This window comes from Bipolaris maydis (assembly GCF_028858645.1).
Source record: "Bipolaris maydis strain C4 unplaced genomic scaffold PSV08scaffold_16, whole genome shotgun sequence".
In the NCBI taxonomy this organism is placed as follows: domain Eukaryota; kingdom Fungi; phylum Ascomycota; class Dothideomycetes; order Pleosporales; family Pleosporaceae; genus Bipolaris; species Bipolaris maydis.
Window position 1 is genome coordinate 1,218,177 of NW_027093872.1, and position 22,620 is coordinate 1,240,796.

A 22,620-nucleotide genomic window follows, 5' to 3' on the forward strand; every position below is an offset into this window, starting at 1 on the left:
AGTCCATGGGCTTGGCACGCGCGTCATGACAAATCACGTGATGTCGCGTCATGGCGTGTGATCAGTCGCGATGGGCCCCCTGGCCGGCGATGTCACCCACCCCAATAATACCTCATCTTGGATTACAGTACACTACACACTGCTACCATGGCGCCTGGAGAACGCTCTGAAGAGGTGTGGCTGTGGTACACGGCCGTGTACGAGGCGATTCAGGAGATACCGTATGGCAAGGTCACCAGCTACGGACACATTGCCCGGCTGGTGGGAAAGCGTGCGTGGTGCTTGGGGAGGCTGATGATGACGACGACTGGCTGACTTGTTTGTTTGATCATAGCCGAATGTCCCAGGTAGCAGCACTCATCACCATCATGTCACTGCTCATACTGCGACTAACAGGTGACGTCAAAAGACAGGTGGGCGTGTGTCTCAAGAACCTGCCTTCGCCATCGCCATCGGGCGACAGCAGCAGGACGAAGCCTAGGTTTCATAGCGGCAACGTGCCTTGGCAGCGCGTGATCAACGCCAAAGGCGGCATCAGCCCGAGGTCTGCACCCTCGTCATGGCGACAAGGCCTTGTTTTGCCTTTGTGTTTGCCTGCTAACTAATCACAAAGAGGACCAAGTGCGGCGGCGCACCAAGCAGATGCTCTACGGAGGGAGGGTGTAGAGGTGAGGCAGGATGGCATGGGGCAGTACACGGTGGAGCTGGATGAGTACGGGTGGTTCCCGGACATGCTCCCGAGCGAGGCAGAGCAGATCGAGGGCAGCGACATGGACGAAGACAAGGACGAGGACGAGGCCGCGTACCATACTTGAGGCATATGCGTGAGAAGCTTTGTGAGGGGGGGGACTTGGATACATGGCGTAGTTAGAGCAACCAACCAGGGTCTTGTTACAGCGGTGGTGCATTGCCGTTGGGCGAACAAAGTATGCATTGCCTAGCACGTTGGAGTTGGCAGCTTGCTGATGGCCGGCGGCTACCCCAAAGTCGTGGGTGGCTAGTATGGGGTAAGTACATGGCCGTGAGCCGTGAGCCGGATGCCGAAGGCTCTAGATTCCACGAGTGGACGGGGCTAGTGGGCGAAAGGGCGCAGAGATACGGGGACCGGATGCGGACAGCTATCGGGGTGGGTTGGTTGGGTGGGTGGGTGCAAAGGGGCGCCATGTAATATGGCGGGTATGTGGTAAGTAGTATGCAAGCAGCGATTGTTGGGACGCCTGCAAGTCGACTGGCGGCGAGATGCCGAGGGTGTTGGCGTGTAGTAGGACAGTGCAGTAGTAAGCTTGATCGAGCGGCGAGCTCCAGCGCCGGCTCTCCCTCGCCCCTGGCCCATGTGCGTCGTCGTCGTCGTGCTGCAGTCCAGGAACACGGCAAGCCCATGAAACTCGGACCATGGCACGGCGGCCAGCGTCAAACCGGAGCCGCGTCGGGTCAACGCGGGATATGCGTGGGCGAGCCGGGTGGGCGCGTTGGGGCCATGGTCATGAGCTCTCACTGCCTCCCTCCCTCCTTATCAAGAAGCAGGACAAAAGAGCGGGGACGGCGCCGACGCCTTTGACCTCATCTCAAAGGGCGGCCCCGTCCGCGCCACTATTTAGGCCCAGGACACGCCCATCTGCGTGCCGACCAAGTAGATACATGGGCCATAATCCCTCACAGCTGCCTGCATAGCCACCCGCTCTTTGCCCGTCATCCTGAGTCACTTCTCAGAGTCATTCACCAGACAGCCGCCAGTCACCAACCACGCCTGCCTACCCGTGCCCTCTTCCACTACTTATTCCATTCATACCTGCGTACCTGGCCTCTGCACATCATCCCTCTAGCTCCGTCACTCACCCACCCCTAACCTGCTCCTTGACCACCCAGCCACATACGCATACGTCCATACTACTACACACCTAGCCTCCCTTGCAGCCTACCGGCACTCCCTGCTTCCCCTCCTCCATACCGTCATACCACCATACCTACCACACTCCCACCAGTACCCGCCTCAGCTCTCACCATGTCGGCCTCGCAGACCTTCACCAGCGACCTTCGCAGCAGCGCCAGGGAGTTCAACCGCGACAAGAACAGCAGGGCCAAGTGGGCGCATGGCCAGTCGTTTGGCCCTGGACGGCGCGAGGAAGACGGCAAGCCTCGCCCTGCGAAGCCCTTCCCCCATGTCAAGTAAGTCGCCTCTGGCACTAGCCTGCTTGTGAGGCCATCAGAGTACTAATCCGCGCAGGGCCTCGTCTTTTAGCCCCATGAAGGCCCGTTCTACCTTCCACAAGGACATGACATCGGCCAGTGACGAGTCGTCGGCCGACGAAGACGTTGACCACCCGTCGGCCGCGCCTGCCCCAGATGCCGACATCGCATACTCTTACGATGCTGCCCGCGGCCCCAGCCACGGCAGCCAGATCCTCAACTATGCCCTCGACAAGGCCGTCGAGCGCTTCGAGACAAAGGAGACGGAGAAGCTGGTCAAGAACGAGTACGAGGTTCTGGACATTGATGACGACATGCCACGAACCAAGCGGCGCGTCGCTCCCGAGGATGACGAGTACGACTTCGTTGACGCCTAGCTGTCTGGGCCCCGTCTCTTGACCTTTGAGTCGTCTTCGTCCGCCCTCGTTCCCTTCTCCCTTCTTGCATATGACTTTATCGGCGTTCTCTGACACGTGGTCTTGACTTGATTGTCGACTTTTGGTATGGCTTTTTAATTTATGGCAGCATCAATAGGCGAGCGTCTGGCGCTTCTCTGAGGACTTGAGCAGCCCTATACCCGTCCCGGCTTGCTTTTTTTTAGTGGGGGTGTTTGTGACTTTGGCTATCGGCATCGTGTTGGCGGCTGACGGCTTTGCCGTCTGTGGTTTTGCAGAGTATGCATGTATGTATTGGGGGGGGTTTGATTCTACAGGTAGCACACTTAGTCCACAATGACATGATTAGTGGGCGGTATGAATTCATGCCGTTCCGACCGAGCTGGCTTTGTCGCGACGAATGGGGAGCGTGTAGCATTGCGTGTTGCGCGTCGCGGCATCGGGGTTGCGCCGTCAGCCGTATCTTATCGCGCATGCTGCACAGCCCTCTCTTTCCTAAAGCAGACCATAGTGCGACGGCACCCGGACGGCGTCACGGCCCACTGACGAACGGACCCCTTGAAACCAGCACCCCTACGTCATCACCCAATGAAATCATTCCATTCTGACATTTCCAGAACCTTTTCTTACCCGGTAACCCAAGCCGTCTATTTCCTTCACCCTCCGCAGCCTGATAAATGGCCTGCCCAACTTAGACTGGCTCCGCGTACAACTCCAACCACCCAAAATGACAGTGTCTGTCGATGCCGCACCACCACAACACAAGGCCAGCCGGCCACGATGGATCCTCCATATTCAAGCCCAGTTCTGGCGCGTGCTGATGGGCATCGGCATGGTGCTCCATCGTCTTGCTCGCCCATGGCCCCCTAGACCCGCCTTCCACAGAGACATTGACGCCACCGTGTCGCCAATCAAGGGCAGGTTCCGCCTCCATTTCTACACACCCAAGGACTATAAAATGCAGAAAAAACTCAAGAGCGCCAAGAAATATCCCGTTGTTATCAATTTCCACGGTGGCGGCTTTGTTCTCGGCACCGCCCATGACGATGCGCGCTGGTGTGGCGCCGTTGTTGATCAAGTGGGAGCCGTTGTGGTCAGCGTCGACTATCGTCTTGCACCCGAAAACCCATTCCCTACTGCTGTAGAGGATGGTGCTGATGCGCTGCTTTGGCTGGCCCAGCACGCAGGTGAGCTGATGCTCGACGCGGATCGCTTCGCCATCTCTGGCTTCTCATCCGGCGGCAACATGAGCTTCACAGTCCCTCTATGTCTACAAGGCGAACTCTTCGATCAAACCCCATGGGGTGCAAAGATTATCGACCAACGAGCGGGCAACGTGCCCAACGGCGTCGTCCACGCACCCCAAGCATCTTCCCAGACCCTCACCCCACAAGGCTCGCGCATCCACCTCATCCGCCAGCAATCACGCCTCGATCGGATTGCTATGCTCCGCCAGACGGGCGCCTCGTCCTTGTCCCTCGTTACCTCGTACAAAGACAAATCTGGAGTGTCAGTGATGACTGAAGGAACCAATGCCGTTCTCAAGATTAGAGGAATAGTCTCTTTCTATCCCCCAACCGACTACACACAGACGCGCGCACAGCGCAGGGAGACCTGCCCGAGGGTAGACCAGAATCTACCTGCCGTCTTCACTGACCTCTTCGACGACTCCTATCTCCAACCGCCCTCCCTTGACCTCTCGCACCCGTGGTTGAGCCCCGGTGTAGCACCAAACCACATGCTCGAAGCTTTGCCCGATGACATTGTACTCTTCTGTTGTGAATGGGATATGCTTCATGCTGAAGGCCAACGGTTCCGCGACCGTCTTCAAAAGGATCTCGGCAAGCGCGTCCACTATCACTGTGTACCGGGAGTGCCGCATGCCTGGGATAAGGCGCCGAACCCTCTTAAAGAAAGCGCTAGCGCAAAGCAGCAGTACTCGATTGCTTGTCAAGAACTCAAGCGCATGTTCGACATGGAAGAGGAATTTGAAGAGACCCCGTCACATTCATTCGACAGTATGTCGTTGCACAAGTATCATACAAACATGCATGCGGGTAGACTCAGGCAGCAGGCCCACGAGCATGTATAGCCCTCTTGGTCTTCTCCACATTATTGGTTGCATGCTAGTTCGGGTTTCATGTTTTTTTCCCGTCTCTGTTTTCTTCTCAGCTGCGCAAGGATCATGTGACTAGGCGTTCTTGAGACGGTTATGGGTGCTGTTTGTTCTCTCATGAGATTCATGTATTCTATTCGTTTTCTGGGAAAACGAACATTTTTGAGATTATGTAGTTACTCGTTGCTCCTTCCAAGCAAGTGTGTTATGTTGGTTTGAGTGTGTCCATCCCACTCCTTCCTACGCCTTCGCTCGATGACGTCTAAGCGTGCAACATTGTTTCTCGTCCCTCATTGAGTTTTGAACAATACCAGACCATGAACCGAATACTCACTCGCCCAGCCTCCCCCTACAAATGCATACCGCGAAGTTCATCTTCCAATCTTGGTTGCCTGCTTCCAATCATTCCTATAGGCCAAGTCGCTAATGGCGGTGGCTGTTGTTACACAAGCTGTCTGCCTAATGAAGCTCAGCCACATCGCCAATCAATACTGCGCCCTTTTTGCAGCCTCAGCCTAAGGGGAGAGCTTAAGACACCCAAACTCCAATGCAGACGTTAATCAATTATTCTTGTATCCATCTGCGAGAAACAAACTCTATCCCTACCTTATTACATACCTAGCACTACGTAGAAAAATGATGCTTGGCTCACCTTTTTGGTCCAAGCTTCTGTTTCCCGGAGCAGACACCAATACAGACTGCAAAAGTTGCAAAATCGAGCAAAAAGCCATGCAAGAACTCACGCCACACTCCAGTTTGTACGACCACAGGATACACTCAACTGACGAGCCGAGCAAGACGGTGTGGGGAAAGGCCACCATAACCTCCGTCATGAGTTCTTTGACGACAAATACGCTTTGCGAACGATGCAAAACGTTGCCATCGCGCATACTTAAGCTTGTAGATACTTCCTATCCAGGTTCTGAAGAAATCCTCGGTTTTATCACGAAACGATCCATATGTGCCGGCTGTTCTCTCTGTTTTCAGTTCACCTGCGTTTTCGAACATCTGGAGAGCTTAACAGCTGATGACAATCTGGAACATTTCGTGCTGTACTGGTTCTCACATCCCCAGTTCCAGAGATATATTCAAGTGGACTGTGTCAGGGGGAATTACGATTTTCTATTCTTCCCTGCCCAAAATGTCAAACATGGAGGCCTGTCACCACCCATTCGCCAAAAGATTTGCCCTGTTCACCCAGATTATGACTTCATTCGAGCACAATTGGATATCTGCAAGGTGGGCCATGGTCAAGAATGTAACCCATCAATGACTGGTAAGCATACTTTAAGGGTCATAGATTGCAGATCCCGCCGGCTTACAACGGTAAACCCTGATGAGCCATACATATGTTTGAGCTACGTGTGGGGTAGCGGCAATATGCAGGATGCCAGGGAATTTGGGGATAAGCTGCCAGCGAGCGTCCCCAAAACTGTCGAAGACGCCATGTTTGTAGCAATTACCCTCGGCATACCGTACCTATGGGTAGATCGGTATTGCATCGATCAGGGAAATCACGAAGAGAAGCATCGGATCATTCAAAACATGAACAGAATTTATGAACAGGCAGAAGTTACAATCATAGCTGCCATTGGAGACGACCCCAATCATGGCCTTCCAGGAGTTCGAGGCACATTGAGAGAAAGGCCACTCACCCTTGAAATAGGAGGAGCAACCTTCGTTTCGGTTGAAGATACTACAAATGAGATAATGAAAACAAAGTGGTGGAGTCGTGGATGGACGTACCAAGAAATGCTCCTATCTCGTCGGCGATTGGTCTTCACCAAAACCCAAATGTATCTTCAATGCAGAAAGATATATTGCATGGAGACTTTGCATCCGGATTTCACGGCTTCTGATACAGAACCTTTCCCGACATATCAATGTTTTCCATCTCAAGGTATTGGCCAATCCATTGTTGACCTATCCAGTAGGCTGGAGGAATATTACCAAAGAGAGCTATCATTCGACACGGACTCTATACTTGCATTCGATGGCATCATCAATGCATTTGACGAATTAAAGTCTTTCCCGTTCAGGGTGAAGCAATTCTATGGCGTGTTACTGCTATACTGCGATGAAGATAAAGACATGGTGCAGAAGTCATTCATTTCGAACCTCGGTTGGTATTTGCTGACATATGGATATACTGCCTCGGACGGTGGAGGGGAAACCATTGTGTTTCCTTCTTGGAGTTGGGCTTCAGCCAAAGCAAGCCATTTAGGAGGGATTCTATATCACTCTCATCCGCCGACGAAACTTGTGTTTCACGATGATATTGAAGTTCGCCTAGAAAGCAAGGGAGGCCGGAAATTGGATTTGCATGAATTCTTCGAGAATACGGAGAGCCACGAACTGTTTCTCCCATCCATCGAGATAACGACCTGGGTCCACGATTATCCGTTCGAATGGACTCTTGAAGACTCCTCTGCATTGAGAGAATGCAGCCTGCATTTCGACTTCAAGCCCCGTGACAACTGCCATACACTTCACATGGTCTATCTGGGGGCCTGTACAGGATGGGATGTTCCAAATAATATGGATGCTTTGATTGTGGAGGAATTAAGACCCGGCATCTTCCGTCGTATTGGACTATGGCATCCTAATTTTGGAAACGATGAATTTGCTACTTGGAGAACGGCATACAATATGCTTACCAGGATGCTGGAGGAATTGAAAAAGAAAATACGGAGTGAATTCCGGATACCAGGTCAAGAGGTGCTTCTTCCTGATATCAAGTGGGAGAAAATGACCTTGACGATTGTATGAAAAAGGAAAAAAAAGGAAAAGGCCTGTTCCATCTTTCGGCTTGAAGTTCACGTTTTTCAATTCAATAGGAAATCACACAGATCTCGATGTCACACACTTTGGGTAAACCTCCAGCATCAAGAATTGATCTCGACAAGAATCTGTACCTTGATAGCGTCAAAAAGGACTAAAAGACATGGCAACATTCCTTTTCATTATTATTTTAACACCTGATGCTGGCAGGTTGGGATGTGGTCTGCTGCTATTCATTTCTGAGGAAGTAGTCATCTGACACGCTTGACGCGAAACCGACGTCAACAATTTCAGCAACCTTGCTTTTAAATGTAACTGCTCAAGCTCAGCCGACTCGAGCACATGAAAGAAAAAAAACAAGGTTTCCATTTTTCAAGAGAAGTTCAAGGGAACGTATCAAGTACTCTGCGAAATATCATCAGGGGCACTTTCCACGCCATATTAAAACAGAAATAACGGGTTAGAACGGGTATCCTAATTAAATTGCCAAAAAAAGAAAGAAAAGAGTCCCCTCCCCAAGAGAATGATCCAAATGATAACAAATGACAAGGCGTCCCTAATCAGGCTGGTAAAGACGCTACCCGAAAATGGGAATATTAATATCAAACTCCTCATCACTACCTGCCACTCTCCCCAAAACACACTGCGCCTTCCTACGCACCACCTCGCTCATATCCGCCACATGCACCTGCGCAATGTGATTCATCAGTGTTTCGACGCCACCATAGACACCGGTAATTTTGTCCTGAAGACAGCAAAAGATGCACCCGAAATTATCATCATTCGATGCAGCAGCCGTCGACCCACCATTCGCCTCCACAGCAGCGGCCCCAGCCTTCTTCTTGACATGAGATTTTGCCAGAAAAACCCAACGGTAGCGGATCCCGGATTTGGATACTTTGATACGGGCATCCACGACGTCGAGCGTCTTGTTTTTCTTGGTGGGGTGTGGGGCTTTGAATACGTCGCCGGTGAAAGTGCAGGATTTGCAGGCCCAAAGGGACTTTGTGGCGTAGAAGCCTGTGGGTTGGGCGCGCACGGCAAAGCCCTTTGTGAGGTCTTCGCGGACGGCCCAGGCGCCCTTGCAGAAGCCCCAGTAGTTGTTGCCTTTGTCGGGGCGCCCGTTCATCATCGTGTCGCTGCGGACGGGCCCGCTTTGGATCGTGTCGTGGCGGATGCTGTGCATGCGGTGGCCTGGGAGGACGCCAATGGGCATCGAGGTGCTGCTGCTGCTTGAAGTGGACCGATGGGAGCGCAGAGACTGGTTTACGCTGGCTTTCCGGCTTAGGTTCTTGGGGTTCAAGACAGCGGCTGCCGCAGTAATAGCTGATAGTCCTAATACGGTTCGATGATGTCCTGATGTGTTGGCCGGTGCGTTGTTGGCTGTGATTTTTACCGTGTACTTGGGTAAGCGGAGGTCGCTAGTATTCAAGGCTTCCTTTTCGTCAAATGAGCCTCGAAATCGTTGATGGGAACCGTGCTGCGTGACTGATGGTATTTCTCTATGCTGCTGGGTTCCTGGCCATGGGACATGAATTGGTGGACTTGTACCTGCATTGGTTACAGGGACTGCCTTGTAGATGGAAGCTTTCCTGTACACGCCATTTTGTGAAGTCTTGGGCTGGTTACATGAGGGCGCCAATGGTGCCATGTGTGGAATCTCGTATCCATCATCTAAATCTTCATGTGGAGAAGATGGACTGGGCAGACTATGGTAGTCCTTGTCATTCAGCTGATAGCACTCGTCTAGTGTTATTGGTACTGAGGGGACGCGGCCATGATCAAAAGACTGCGACTGCTGAGATAGCCCAGGTGTTTGGCTAGATGACCCCTGTGAAGAACTGGAGCTGTTCCGTTCGAGTGATGCAAGATATGATGGATCAGAACTGGCGCCCGAGGACTCGGACCATCGTGACTGTCTTGGTGCTCTGGCCTGTACATGGGCGTGTTTATTCAGGGCGACAAAGGGTCGAAGATAGTCAAACTGCTCACTTTCTATGGCAAACATATCTTGATTGAATGTCGGAGTCCTGGTAGAATGTGTTCCTTTTTGATCAGTTGATGCTCGTGGTACCTGGTGAAGTTTATGGCGAGGGTCTTGTTCAGACTCGGTCATTGTTGTTCCAGATACATCTTGGGGTCTCGGCGTACCGAGGGGTTCTTGTAGTCCAGAGTAGCTTCCGCTGTATCCGTGTATTTGTTGTTGATCATCCCCGCTACTGAAACTAAGGCTTTGATACGAGTTGATCATCTGTTCAATGTCTCTCATTGCATTTGCGCGATGATCGGGATGTATGCGTTCTAGCGCCTTGCTTAAATCCTCACCAAAAGCATGTTTGGGAGCATAGGCCGGAAGACTCGGAATGGACATGTCTTTGATGCCAAGCGGGTAGTAGTTCTCAGATGAGCCGTGTCTTGTCGTTCGATATTCAACATGCCGGGGATAGTCAGCGTAGGCGTCGTGTAGTGCATGGGTCGGCTCGTGGCTCGACTGCGCGGTTGGTGGTAAGAAGCGCGACTGCCATAGTCTGGACTTGTCGCCAAAATCCTGGGGCTGCCGTGCCATGGGCCTTCTCAGATATATCCTTTGCTTGAGTTCTTCGAGAGTCACGAGTGTTTCTTTGCGATTCGTGAGTGAGGCCTGATGCAGAACCCGCAAATCGAGTACACAAACCTCACTGAAGGAACATGTTTAGTTGACCTATTTGTCATGTTGGATGTTTCTCCAAGGCATACCTTGTAGCTGCTTGTTTGAGACTGTTGATTATCTCAGCCTGTAGCATCAGTGTTATTTGGTATAGACGCTCTCGGGCGATATCTATGGGTATTAATAAGTAGCATAAACATGCGTCATACCGGATGGGGCATGTTTTACCATCACCAATGCGTACTAGATCGCCCAACTCTCTTTGGTCCTGGTCGTAGTGTAGGCCAATCTGTTGCTCGCCCGCCACAAGAGAAGCCTGTAGTCGTTCTTCTTCCCATTCTTGTTGCGCCGAGTTCCGGGCTTTGCGAGCACTGCGTTTCTTCCGCACGTGTTTCAGCAGTTCCGATCCGGCATGAAAAGCGGAGACGACAGCAGCCACAGCAGCAACAACCTAGGGCCCGGTAAGTGACTGCTGGGTTACAACTTGATATCTTATCATGGACAAAATATACGAGAGCGTGGGGGAGAGGCCATATCAAGTGACCAAAAAATACCTCACCTCAAGGCCAGACATTTTCAAGATAGTTGCTGGTTGCTCGGCGAGTTTGTACTCGACACCCCCCCACTGTCTAGGTTGTGGTCCCTGTCCGTACGAGGGGCATTGATAGCAGCTTGTACTTAGCTTGGCGCATTCGCCAGGAAGAAGAACCTGAGTGGAGGGATTATAAGCTCGCTGATGGCCTGGCCAGGTTGTGTGTGATCAAGGGCCGAATGTTCCTGGCAAGTCGCTCGACTTGTGTGGTGAGGGCTATTATCCGCCGGCTGGATTGATGCGGGGAAAAGCCGAGGATACGTCACGTATCAGGCTGCCGCATGAGAGAAAAATCGAGTTGGAAACCAGGCAAGCACAAGGACGCGAGTAAGAAGCTGATGTCGAGAGCCGGTGGACAGACACGGGGGGAGAGCGGGGAGGAGAAGGAAAGATTGGTGTAGATTGCATCGAGGCAGCCAGCACAAGAAGAAGAAGACAATACTCAGCCTCACTCAGACCCAGCCGGTGGACATGCGAGCAATGAGTATGTTTGGCTAAGCTTCTGCTGAGCTAACGATAGGCGACAGTATTGCTTAACCCAGGTGCAGCACTTGATGGCGCATTCTCCAATGATACAAGCTTATGGCTGTGGTGCAGGCGGGCTGTGTGAAGCCACCGATCCCAAAGCGACTCGATATCTGTACAGAGGCTGCAAGACACACTTGGCTGACTGGTCGCCGTCCCGCCTGTCGGACTTTCTTTACTGCGCCTACTACGACGCGTGAAGCCCGCCATCAGCAGGCTGCATGCACCGCGCATCCGCGAAGAGGCGATACATACCCAACACACAACGAGTCATGTTTCCCCAGGGCCCTGTGGCGTAAAACTGAGCTTGACAGGTGAGAATGAAGCTTGTATACAAGTACACGTCTGATGAGCGAGGGCGCGTTAAAGTATTGGAAACTAGGCGTAGTACGTAGGGGCGAGGAAATCAGCGAAGAAGGGCAGGGCCGTCCCGTTTACTATGTACGTACCGCCTTCCGCCTCTCCCTAGTAGTCTCGCCTCTACCCAAGCGTCGCCCCTACCATGCTTCATGCTCATGTCACGGGATAGACGGGCAGTAGAATCCTGCACTAGGACTTTTCACTATCTCACCGGTGGGACACTGCCCCGGGACTCCTGTAACCATGGGGCCGCCATCAAAGGTGGCCTGACAATTCGACTTGCAAACCCATTGTACAAAATAATGAAGCGTATCCTAGCACGTCTTACAGCATTGCAGGGTCTCACTTGAAAAGCACAGTGCATCCATGTCATAATCGTACGCTTAGACTGCACAATTGAACCTTGTAATAACTCGCATTCGAATCTTGCTGGGCTTCTGATCTAGAAGCCCGACCTATTTGTAATGTCTTTGTCCACCCATTCCCCCTTTACCCACCCAACCCAACCACCCTTGCACACCGTCCAGCAGCACGCCTTGCACAGTGTCAACCAGAACCCCCCTATTCATGCAATCAAACAAAGGCCAAATGGGCCTTTGATAACTCCGACCCAAACGACCCCCGCTAACAACAAGGGCAAAAAAAAAACTACCCATGTGAATGAGCAAAGCACAATGAATCTTCGCCAGGCAGAAAAAGACATGGCGCCGTTAAAAAAAGTCTGTAGAAACCCCTATCGCTAGAAGCGCAGCCTTAGAATGCCAATGACATAAGAAAAAAGATGCCAGAAGCTAAAGATTGTGGAAAGAGTTTGAATGCTGAAAGATATAAAGACAGAAAAAAAAGAAAGGAAAATCGTCTAAGCGTCTTCGAGCTGCACTCTGTGACTCTTGCGGTTCTTGACTTCGACCATGGTGGGTGTAAGGGCTAGCTTGTCAAGGACTCGCTCCTCGCTTGGTATGGTTGAGACGCGGACCACAGTTCGGGGACTGTGTGCTCTACTGAGAGAAACGCTTCTTGCGAGCCCCACCGTAGCTTTTGCGATTACTTCATTTTCGCCATTTGTTTCTCGTCTCCGTGCTTGAATCTCTGCACGTTTTTCCCCAAGCCGACTGGCCGAATGCGGTGGGGTCGAGAGACTATGTAGTCGCTGCAATGGCGAAGGAACGTCGATAGGCGCAGAAGCCGGATGTGAACAGAGGGCGCTCATCTTGGTGACTTTTGGCTGCCTATGCGAGGGTGAACGAACCAGGGTGGAAACGGGCGTGTCCGGGATGACGAGAGCTTCGCGTTTTGCCGCTCGAGGTGGCGGCGCACAAAGTTCCCAGTCGGGTTCTCGGTCGTCGAGATGAAGCGTCGTGGTTTGGCCGTGGCCGTGCAAGATCGGGGCGGCAACAACGCTAACGGATTCGGCTTCAGATTCAGAGCCAAACACGGAGGTTGGCGTCGAGGCAGGCTTCAAGTATGGAGATGCTACAGGTGCAAGTTTGGCGGGATCAATCCTCTTTTCAGAGCGATCTGAACCCTCCACAAACTCGGTTCGAACAGGTGATTTCGAGGGCAACGTCTTGGAACGTTTAATATCCCCCTTGCTGCGGTTAATGACGGGTGTACCCAATGGTGAAGGCGCGCGAGACGTAGTCGTGGGAGGGAACAATGTTAACCGTGGTGAGGACGTCACAGCCGGCGAAGTCACTCTGCGCTGGAGAGGGAAGCTCTCGGCTGGTGGATCATCCTATGCTGCTGTTAGCATACACAAAGAGAGCTCAAGACATTATCAACCGTACCTTGGCAGAAAGCTCGTTCAACGGCTTGACCTTTTCTGTATTTCCTTGTCGTCGCTCCAAGAGCGATGAACGGCTCGGTCCAGACTGCAAAAGGTTGCCAAACATGATGCTGTATCTCTCCATTGTGATGTCAGGGAGCGTGATGTTAAGGATTGGAGCTTCTGTTGGTGTTGAACTGCTCGACTCTGCAGCTGGCAAATCACCGACATTTTTGGGTGATATAGCATCCATGGTTGAAGCAGTGTCGTCAGTCTCATTGCGTGGAGGAAAATTTGTTGCCGGGATGGAACGTTGGATGGTCCTCTCCTGGAGGTCTGAAGCATGATTTCCAAGCGTCACTGCACGACCTCTGGTCGATGTTGCTTGCGGAGGTGACTTGGGTGCGACAAACTCTCCATGGCTCCATTTGCGCGACTCGCGAATGTCAGGCTTGTATGCAGGTGGTGACACATTGCGCAGCTTGTCCCTCCCTGCTTCGTCCTTGAGTGAAGTCTTTGATTCATTGACTTCTTCATCGTGGTGGCTGTCGGCACGAGCTGATTTGTCCACCGACTGCGATAACTGATAGAATGCGGCTTGCTCCTGGGGAGTAATGGGTGGCGGCGGCGGCGCTGCTTTGCGAAATAGCGACTTCCATCGACTAAGTTTGGGTTTGGCAGGCCCTTGGGGACCACTCAAGGATGGCGACGAGGCGTTGGGATGAGTCAACATGTCTACTGGGAGATCTGTAAATCCTGGATTCGTCTTCGAGTCGACTGCGTGAGGAGGTGGGATCCAGTGCGAAGCAGAAGTCGGTGATCCAAGAGCGATACCAATGATCCCCTGCTCTTTTGTGACATCTGAGGTATAGAGTACGGTTGTCGACGATGTAGGCGATTGGAAAGAGTGGACATGATCTTCCGAATGGAACGATGGCGCAGGACTGGTCTCCCTGCGAGACATCACTGGGCGCTCTACAGGCCCGCCTGAGGTGCTCGGTCTGATTACCACGTCTGGGGCCTTGAGATTTCCCTCCAGTTGCAAATTCGCCGTAGACGCATGGTATTTGTCAAGATCTGTTTGAGACGCTTTTAGAGCTGGCATTGTGTTTCCCTTCTCTTGATCAATGACATCTCTGCGATTGTTTCTTAGGAACCGCAGAGACTTGGATCTCGTGAGCATCCCGGGCATGGTGAGTTTCAAAATCCGTTAGAGGGTATCAGATGGTAAATTGGGGGTCGACAAAGGAGAACAACACAATGGGCTTGAAAATGAGAGAAAAAAAAGGAATGGACAGCCCTGTAGAGCCAAAAAGGGAACAGGTATCGACACAGTCGCTGGAGGTTCAAAGAACAAAGGACCGAGATGTTTGGTCGGTGTTGGGATGCACGCCAGTATCATCACCACGCGACCACCGGATGAACCTGGCGCCTCCACACTTTGCACACCGTCATTATAGCGGCGGCAATCATTTACACCCACTTTGGCGCGTCTGAAAAGAAATTGCACAAGGTCGAGAACCAGGTGTGGAACCAGGGTAGTGGGCATAACATGCGAGCGTCTGCTGCGATTGGCTACCCAGGCATGCTCGCTATAGCGGGCCCCCCTGGCAGGCGACGGAATCATCTTAACGAGCGTCTTATCACAACCATGGTGCTGGCAGGAATAGGCGGCTGTCTCCCGGCGGGGACCGGTGTGTAAGGAGCACGAGCCCGGTTTCACGACGATGCTCTGCCGAGGAGCAATTTCGTGATGCGCCGCCAAGGGCATCAAAGCAACACGACAGTGGCTGATCAAGATTATCGGTCCGTTGCGGCGGCACATTGCGCTGGTGCTTGCAGAAACTACGAGCTGAACGCTCTCCTCGCCTTGCCCCTGATGTCGTGGTCCGCAACGGGCAATCAGCACGATGCTACAGCAGAGCACTGCGCTTGTCCGTGTCCATGGAAAGTAGTCGATGCACAATGTGCCGGCCCCAACTACACTAGCATCGTCTGTCCAAAATGAAGCCCCACAGCAATGCCGCAACGTTTCGGAATTGCCTGCACAGCGTCTCGCTGTTTACTCTACATACGACACACGACGGGGTACCACGCCTGATCGCAACGGATGATTGCAACAGGCATCCAGCGTTGGCGTCTCAGGCAACATGCTATTTTGATGGCTGGCCGAATCAAGTATGCCAAACAGAATCATGACAGCGGTATCGAAGACGAATCGAAGCATGCTCCCCTCCTGCATCCCCACATCTTCCCTGCGTCGTGCGGCGGCAGAAGGCAGATGCACGTCCCGTCGCTGTTCCACTGCCCAACGTCGTAATGCACCAGGTCAGATTAATGCCTCTGTGCGCCTGGGCTTCTGATCGTACGGAAAACCTTATGTTGCTTGGACAAGAAGCATCAACATGCAAAGACGTCTTCTATGCAAAAAGGTCTTTCTACCTTCACAACCCATTTCTATACCACAACCTTAATCTTCAGACAACGACTTGCCAGGCCTCCAGTTCCTATATCGCTCCGCCTCGGCTGCGATTGTATGGGGAACGTGTTGCTGTAGTGCCTGCTCAAAGTGGCGCATGCAAACCTGAGGTGCGCTGTCCGGACACATCGTGTAGTCGGTAATTGCCAGTTCGACGGCGACAGCACACAGGCCACTAATATCTGCGCCACTGCTGCCCTCCGTTTGTTTGGCAACAACATCCAAGTCAACGTCAGCGGCGAGCGGCCTCGATCTGGTATGAATTTGTAGAATTTGCTTCCGTGCCTCTTCTGTCGGGAGACCAATGTGGATGTGTGCATCAAAACGGCCCGTCCGAATAAGTGCTGAATCGAGAATATCGGGCCTATTGGTTGCGCCGATGATGAAAACGTCCTTTAGCGCTTCAATACCGTCCATCTCGTTGAGTAGTGTCGTCACAACGTTCAACCCACTGTCTTGCGTCTTTTCACGCGACTTTCCGATGGAATCAATCTCGTCAAAGAAGATGATGCAAGGCTTCGCTGCTCGTGCTCTACGGAACACATCCCGAATCGCTCGTTCAGACTCACCCACGTACATTTTGATGAGTTCGGATCCCTTTACGGCAAGGAAGTTCTGCCTGCTTTCGGTCGCGACGGCCTGTGCAATCAGGGTCTTCGCGCATCCCGGTGGGCCGTAGAGGAGAACGCCTTTGCGCGACTGAGGCCCACCGAATTTGACGTCGAGGTCAGGGTACTAAGGGCATCATCAGTCACCTTTTGTTACTTGGACGCGAATAAAATTATGAGGCAGAGCAGGGATCTGTGTGCATCCCGAACATGTGGAAATTGATGCTCACGTACCTTGAACGGGCGAACGGTAATGGCTTCTAGCACGGCCCGTACATGATCCAAGCCAGCAATGTCCGTCCACCTGACTTTTGGCACTTCGAGAATGCTATCCTTAAGCACTGTGGGGCGCACTTGCTCTATCACGGCCTCGAAATCCTCCTGCTCGACAAAGTCGGTTTCTTCATCTACCTTGCCAAGCTCGGTCTTGTCTTTCCCGTCCAATAGCTTGACTATCTGCCTCATGTGGTGCCTTCTAGCCAAGTAGCAAAGGCTGGCAATATCGCGACCTACGAAGCCATGTGACCGTTCTGCAAGAGCACTCAGGTCAACGTGCGGGACAGTGCAAGTAGGCCCCAGTATCTGGCGTATAATATCTTCTCTCTGCTTTGCGTTTGGTGGTAGCAACTCAAGCTCGGTCTGAAAAGCAGTCGCTGTTCGAAGGCTGGAGTCGATATCATATACGCTGCGCGCTGCTGCTGCGACAACGACTTGGCTTCCTCCCAGAGTACCGAGCTCAATCCGAAGCCTGTTTACTAATGAGTCGGCCTTGTCTAAAAGCCGATCCAAATTGTCCATCAATATCAGGCTTGGTTGGTTTTCACGGGCATCTTGGAAGATATCAGATAGGGCCTTGGCTTGGCCTTTGGGATTTGTATCGGGATTGATCCTGTAGACTTCAGTCCAGGGACACTCCGCAAGTCTCTCGAGCAAAAGAGTCTTTCCGGTACCCTCTGGGCCATGCAAAAGGAAAGTGGTAGGCCCGAGAAGGTGTCGGTTGTGCAGATGAGGTTGGCTGTTGGTAAGAAAGGAAAGATCTTCATTGATGGCTGCAATGTGGTTGGAAAGACCGCCGATCCCATCAGACCTTAATTGAAGTACACCTGACGGCTTCGAGGGTGACTGTCTGGGCGTGAAATCGCCCACAGTGGTAATGTGAGTAGCAGTTTCATCAAAATATACGGCGTGTTTCTCGGTCGGAAGTGGGTCAATACTTTGCACTGTGACCCGGAATTTTTGGCCTTTTTGCCTAAAGCTCTTTTGCTGGATTGGAAAACTGCATCCCGGCAGGAGAATGTCTGTGTCTGCTGCTGCACAAGACTTAGAGAAGTAGATGCAAGACGCACATTTGCATATTTACCTAGTGCATGGCGAAGCCAATATAAAAGTTGCTCGCCCGAGGCAAACTTGGCAGTCTGAGTTGGTGAATCGGAAATGCTAATCTCGATTGACTTGAGAGGCTTCCAGGAGTCGGCCTTTTCAATGAAAACGGGATCATTGAGCGCGAGGTCATAGTGCTCCCGTAAAAGATCGGTGACTTTGGCAATGGGCTTGTTCCCGGCGTTGGTCTGCGAGGCGAGCCATGCAACGGCGTAGCCTCTGAAGCCTGCCGCAGTGCTAAGCCGCACGCAGTCGCCATTGCTGAGCCCGAGAGCCTTGAGTTCTTTGGCCGACAGATGGACGCGAAAAGCACCGCCCTCGAGCGCATTGGTAGGAATGCTGGGCGGATTGCGCTCCAGCGGGCGCAGGGTATAAGTAGCAGCCGGGCTCATGTTGCTTTTTCCTGTGCGCGCGCAATGAGGGAGGGTTTATGAAGGGGTGCGTATCTGAGGAGGGATAGATTCTTGTACGCATGTGACTCGCATGATGCGTCTACTGCATGTGCTCACAAGGATTTTTTTTTCCGCCGCAGAAGTCGTGAGCAGGTCAAGCATGCGACGCTCGCCTAATTTCCCTTTTGGGCTGCAACCGACTGTGGTGGTAGGGAAATGGAGTGACTAAGCGACGGGCGTGCTAGGCCGGATTGAGCCATTAGCGCTGCATGCCTTCTGCAGCTTTTCAGTGTCGACGGTAGGCCCAAGAATCGCAGCTGTGCAATGTGACCAAGCCGCGCAATTGATGCCACCGCCGCGCCTCTCTCGACATCTGCGGCCATGTCACCTCCCAGTGACCGCGAAGCAGGTTCGCGGCGTCCATGCCACCACCCGCGCCAGACTCTCGACCGCCGGCAATGACACCCCGCAGACACGCACTGCCCAAGGCGACAACAACGAGGGCAGTGCTCCATCCCGCCCAATTGACTCGCCAAGAGACGGCCCAGTCGAGGAGAAGCCCTGGTGGAGAAAGGCATTGAACCATGTTGCTTCCTTGGGGGCTCACAATGACCCCTCCACATCCACTGAGCCCAAGTCGGAATCTTCACCACCGCCTCGTCATCATGCCAAGAACCAAGGACGCTCTGAAGCTCATCCTTACGAAGCAAATGGAGCAACAGATCAAGACGAACGAGGCCCTACATATGGATTTGTTCGTTTCACAGCAACCGGGAACCAATTGAAAACTCATCGCAGAGAGAGGAAATCTGCGAAGCGGAGGCAGGGCCATGTTTCGATTGCCCAGCAGACTGATGTTGCAGCCATGCGGCAGCAAATCCAACAGCTCGCTGAACAGGTCAAGGCTCTGCAAACCCGCCTCGAAGCAAACCCTACGAAAGGGCAGTTGTCGTCTTCGCCTACATCTGCTGCAGTAAGAGCGACGCCCATGAAGAAAACACAAGCAACGCTTTTCAAACCGCAGAGTCTAGACCCAGCGCTCCAAACCCTGAATGAGCGGCGTATTCTCCCTTCTTCCGAAATAACATCCAGTGAGATTATAATTCTTCTGGATGCCGCCCGAGATGCTTATAAACGCACTTTCTATAATTGTCTTAGAACCGCTTGGTTTTTTGCAAAGTCTCGTTCTGACCTAATTACACCTATAGCTCCCTCCATTCTACGTCACTTTCTTACCGCTCAACGACTTACCACGTTGGATGACGTTTCGTTAGTCGGCAACATCTGTGCGAAATACCAGAGACTGATGGGCGGGCTTGCCTCAAAACTGTCCCAGTCCTCGAGTGAAGCCCTCAGCCACGTCAACTCTTTAGTGGCCAGCGATGTTGCCAAATACGCTAAGACGCAGTTGTTTGGTGATCCTGTTGCTTTGCTCTTGGAAGTCTGCCATCAGCGTCGCGTTGAGTCAGCTCAGTACATCCAAAACATAAGCAAAGAGCTGGAAGAGTGTGAGACTCCGATGCTCACTTTAGTTGCGGGCAATTTCCGCAAGCACATCGAGGCAATGGCCGACCGGGCATCCGAAGAAGGAGATATTCGCTTACTGAGAGGACTCGGGGATATCAATGATCCACGGAATGTGCTGACTCGTCCTGACAAGGAAGTAAAGGCTCCTGTTGTCGAGGGCACAGACGATGGGCAGAGGCTGATGCGCCAGATTCACACACAGTCACGCTCGATGACATCGTCTACAGACTTGAGGGTGGATAGCGAGGATGGCAGCCATGAGGCGTCTAGGGCTAAAGATGGTCCAGAGGCCAAGCAGGACGTGTCATTTGACGATTCATCCAAGTCGCTACTACCCAATGAGGAAGTTAGTGAACAGTCGCTCCTCGAAGAGCTCTTCCCCGAAGCGAACAGTGCCCCACCGCCTCGGCCGACGGAAAAAAGCAGAGATCAATATCCCAGACTGGAGCTACCCAAGTCCGCTATCCGCCCAGAGACTGTGGGTGGGCGGCGGAAGGTGGAGAAACGGGCAACGGAGCCGTTTCAGCAACAAAGGGAGCAAATTGCTGTGCTCCAGCTGACCCACTGCAGCACTGGATTGACCGAAGCCGACTTTCGTCGCATCATTCCCAAGGGCAAGCACCTGGAGGGATGGCGGCGAGACAGCGACTTCTACAAGGTCATTCCTGGCCGAGACCCTATGAGTCTGGAACGGTTGCCATTTTACTATGTTTTGTTCAAGAACACGGAGGCAGCGTTGGCATACCAGAAGAATGCTTCGAGACTGCACAAACTCAGCGGCCGTTACCAGCCGTCAAGCATCCTATCCGCCATTCCTCCACCCAAGGGATTTCTCGAGGACGGCGAAGACATTGGTGCTGCAGTAGCTTCGTACAACCTGCTGCCCAAGGATCATGCGATGAGTCTGAATGTGCTCATGCAGCCATACAGCCCTGCTCTACGGCTGTTGGTTGAGCGGGGTGGGTACCAGCCGATTGCGTCAGGTGTGGATGAGAAGGGCAATCGCATCTGGCGGGTGCTCCTGCACATTGAAGGCTACGAGCCGTCTGCATCCGACATATACATTGCCATTTGCACCGATGCATACAGACAGGGAAGCCTGGTGCCGCTGCGAAACGAGGCACAGTCGTCGATCCACCGGCTGCGCGACATGATCAATCTCAAGATGTCGGGCAAGCCCATTTCGACAAGCCGGCCTCGCGCATACGGCACCTTTGATTACTCTGCTTCTACGCTTGTGGATGCTGCGTCGTCGTCTTCATCGTCTTCGATGGAAATGACGTATGACGACCCGGAGATTCAGAGCATGATGGGTAACATGGAAGAGGACCGGTCGGCGGCGCAGATGCATCAGGAGGTGATGAACCGTGTCTATAACCGGTGGGTGCTGGACTTTGAGGATGAGCACAGTGCGCGCAGGTGGTGTCTGCGATGGCATCGTAAAGTGTTTCCTGAGCCTAGTGGTGGAGACTCGTCGTGGAAGGATAGCGAGGAGGTCAGGTTGTGTAATGCAGAGGTGCTCTGGTGATTGAGGGGATGGAGAATAGGCGTTTGTATTTGTATGTGTATATAAAACTCTAGACACGTGGGCTTATGATTGCTATTTTTTTGCTTGTCTCTTTCCATGTGTAGAAGTTTATCGTGAATCCGTCTATTTGGATGTATACAAAGTGGCTATGACGCCGGGTATCATTCGCTCCTTCCTTACGCCGTAGTTGGACGTCCAGTCCCAATTCCAAAACACACACACACACACACACACACAATCTAAGCACCTACATCCGACTTGGACCCGCTCATGGTCAGGAACGCAGGGCTCCAGTACTCGTTCTCGCCCGCTTGAGTATCCACCCAGACCAGACTATCCGCCATGAGATCCTCGATGACAGCATGAGCGCGCGGCCTCTCCCAATTCAAATTCACCTGCAGCATGGACAACGTAACGTAGCCCAGCAACTGGATGGCCTCGAGAACGGTACTCTGATCCACGTTAAGTTCCTTGGGCACACTCCGAATCAGACTGCGATGTCCTATTTTGACAATGGAGAAGCACGACCCGAGTGGAGCTAGGGCGTCAACAGCACGCTTGATGTCATCGTCGGAAACGGTCATGCTGCCGCCTATGCGGGTGGATTTGGAGAGGCGAGCCTGCAGATCCGATAGGGAGATTAGGCCGCCGTTTTCAGCGCGGGTGGCGCGGCATTCCTCTACGATCTGGACGCCGAGGTTGAAGTAGAAGTCGTTGAGGTTGGGGCCAAGCAGCTGCGTCCAGATGCTCTCGCCGCTGGCGGAGCTACTGGCGTCTTTGGAGGTGCTAGCCGCCGTGTCTTTGTGGTACGAGGAGGCGAGGAAGTCGATGTTGAGGGCCGAGCACATGCGGGCGAATTCCGCGCGGAAGGCGGGGTTTGCGCGGATGTCTTTGGAGTGGGTGATTGCGAAGTTGTGGAGTAGGGATTGGAAGACGGAGAGCTGGGTGGAGAGCGAGTCGGCGTTGCGGGTGCGGAGGGTGGCTCCGTGATTGGTGTAGTGGTGGTTTTGCAGGCCGCGCGAGGAGAGGGAGGACAGGCCTGGGGTGCGGCGGCGGTCCATGGCGGGCAGTGGCACAGGGTGCGCTGGTTGTACGACGAGTGTGTGTGTTGGTATGGCTCTGTTTGGGTGTGATGGAATAGTTGGAATAGGTGCTTTGCCGCGCGAGGCAATGGGCGGGTGGAGAGAAAGGGCCGGTCGGCTACCTAGAAGGGCATCGAGCTGCAGGGACGGTGCAGTGGGCTGGACCCTATGATGGCCAGCGAAGAGGCTGACGGCGTATGCAATAAGTACCGTAGTATCAATGACCGACCAAAGCCAAAATCCGCGTGTGCACCTT

General features: G+C 52.9%; 9 protein-coding genes across 9 annotated transcripts; 5 read left to right on the forward strand and 4 right to left on the reverse strand.

Moving 5' to 3' along the window:
- Nucleotides 1–147: 147 nt before the first annotated feature.
- Nucleotides 148–1,024, forward strand: PSV08DRAFT_412739 (6-O-methylguanine DNA methyltransferase; the record flags this gene model as incomplete). Its single annotated transcript, XM_066093935.1, has 3 exons — nt 148–271; nt 397–544; nt 614–1,024. The coding sequence occupies 3 exons, from the start codon at nt 148–150 to the stop codon at nt 813–815; spliced, it is 474 nt and encodes a 157-aa protein (XP_065948100.1). The 3' UTR covers nt 816–1,024.
- Nucleotides 1,025–1,831: 807 nt separating this feature from the next.
- PSV08DRAFT_337644 (uncharacterized protein) lies at nt 1,832–2,580 on the forward strand. Its single transcript, XM_014217893.2, has 2 exons — nt 1,832–2,166; nt 2,225–2,580. The coding sequence occupies exons 1-2, from the start codon at nt 2,003–2,005 to the stop codon at nt 2,562–2,564; spliced, it is 504 nt and encodes a 167-aa protein (XP_014073368.1). The 5' UTR covers nt 1,832–2,002; the 3' UTR covers nt 2,565–2,580.
- A 660-nt stretch (nt 2,581–3,240) lies between these two features.
- Nucleotides 3,241–4,953, forward strand: PSV08DRAFT_337652 (Alpha/Beta hydrolase protein). Its single transcript, XM_014217846.1, has one exon. The coding sequence runs from the start codon at nt 3,310–3,312 to the stop codon at nt 4,672–4,674; it is 1,365 nt and encodes a 454-aa protein (XP_014073321.1). The 5' UTR covers nt 3,241–3,309; the 3' UTR covers nt 4,675–4,953.
- A 1,014-nt stretch (nt 4,954–5,967) lies between these two features.
- On the forward strand, nt 5,968–7,467 carry PSV08DRAFT_412741 (heterokaryon incompatibility protein-domain-containing protein; the record flags this gene model as incomplete). The annotated part of the gene is made up of 1 exon (XM_014217892.2): nt 5,968–7,467. The coding sequence occupies one exon, from the start codon at nt 5,968–5,970 to the stop codon at nt 7,465–7,467; it is 1,500 nt and encodes a 499-aa protein (XP_014073367.2).
- Nucleotides 7,468–7,839: 372 nt separating this feature from the next.
- Nucleotides 7,840–10,700, reverse strand: PSV08DRAFT_366255 (uncharacterized protein; the record flags this gene model as incomplete). The annotated part of the gene is made up of 4 exons (XM_014217891.2): nt 7,840–10,157; nt 10,216–10,297; nt 10,355–10,577; nt 10,686–10,700. 4 exons carry the CDS (start codon nt 10,698–10,700, stop codon nt 8,057–8,059), a joined length of 2,421 nt encoding a protein of 806 aa, XP_014073366.2. The 3' UTR covers nt 7,840–8,056.
- A 1,762-nt stretch (nt 10,701–12,462) lies between these two features.
- PSV08DRAFT_231766 (uncharacterized protein) lies at nt 12,463–14,560 on the reverse strand (the record flags this gene model as incomplete). The annotated part of the gene is made up of 2 exons (XM_066092263.1): nt 12,463–13,338; nt 13,391–14,560. The coding sequence occupies 2 exons, from the start codon at nt 14,558–14,560 to the stop codon at nt 12,463–12,465; spliced, it is 2,046 nt and encodes a 681-aa protein (XP_065948101.1).
- A 1,278-nt stretch (nt 14,561–15,838) lies between these two features.
- On the reverse strand, nt 15,839–18,227 carry PSV08DRAFT_382150 (P-loop containing nucleoside triphosphate hydrolase protein; the record flags this gene model as incomplete). The annotated part of the gene is made up of 3 exons (XM_014217856.1): nt 15,839–16,582; nt 16,690–17,765; nt 17,816–18,227. 3 exons carry the CDS (start codon nt 18,225–18,227, stop codon nt 15,839–15,841), a joined length of 2,232 nt encoding a protein of 743 aa, XP_014073331.1.
- A 1,564-nt stretch (nt 18,228–19,791) lies between these two features.
- PSV08DRAFT_189264 (uncharacterized protein) lies at nt 19,792–21,282 on the forward strand (the record flags this gene model as incomplete). The annotated part of the gene is made up of 2 exons (XM_014217889.1): nt 19,792–20,055; nt 20,098–21,282. 2 exons carry the CDS (start codon nt 19,792–19,794, stop codon nt 21,280–21,282), a joined length of 1,449 nt encoding a protein of 482 aa, XP_014073364.1.
- Nucleotides 21,283–21,521: 239 nt separating this feature from the next.
- PSV08DRAFT_189539 (EAP30/Vps36 family-domain-containing protein) lies at nt 21,522–22,343 on the reverse strand (the record flags this gene model as incomplete). Its single annotated transcript, XM_014217855.1, has 1 exon — nt 21,522–22,343. One exon carries the CDS (start codon nt 22,341–22,343, stop codon nt 21,522–21,524), a length of 822 nt encoding a protein of 273 aa, XP_014073330.1.
- Nucleotides 22,344–22,620: the final 277 nt, after the last annotated feature.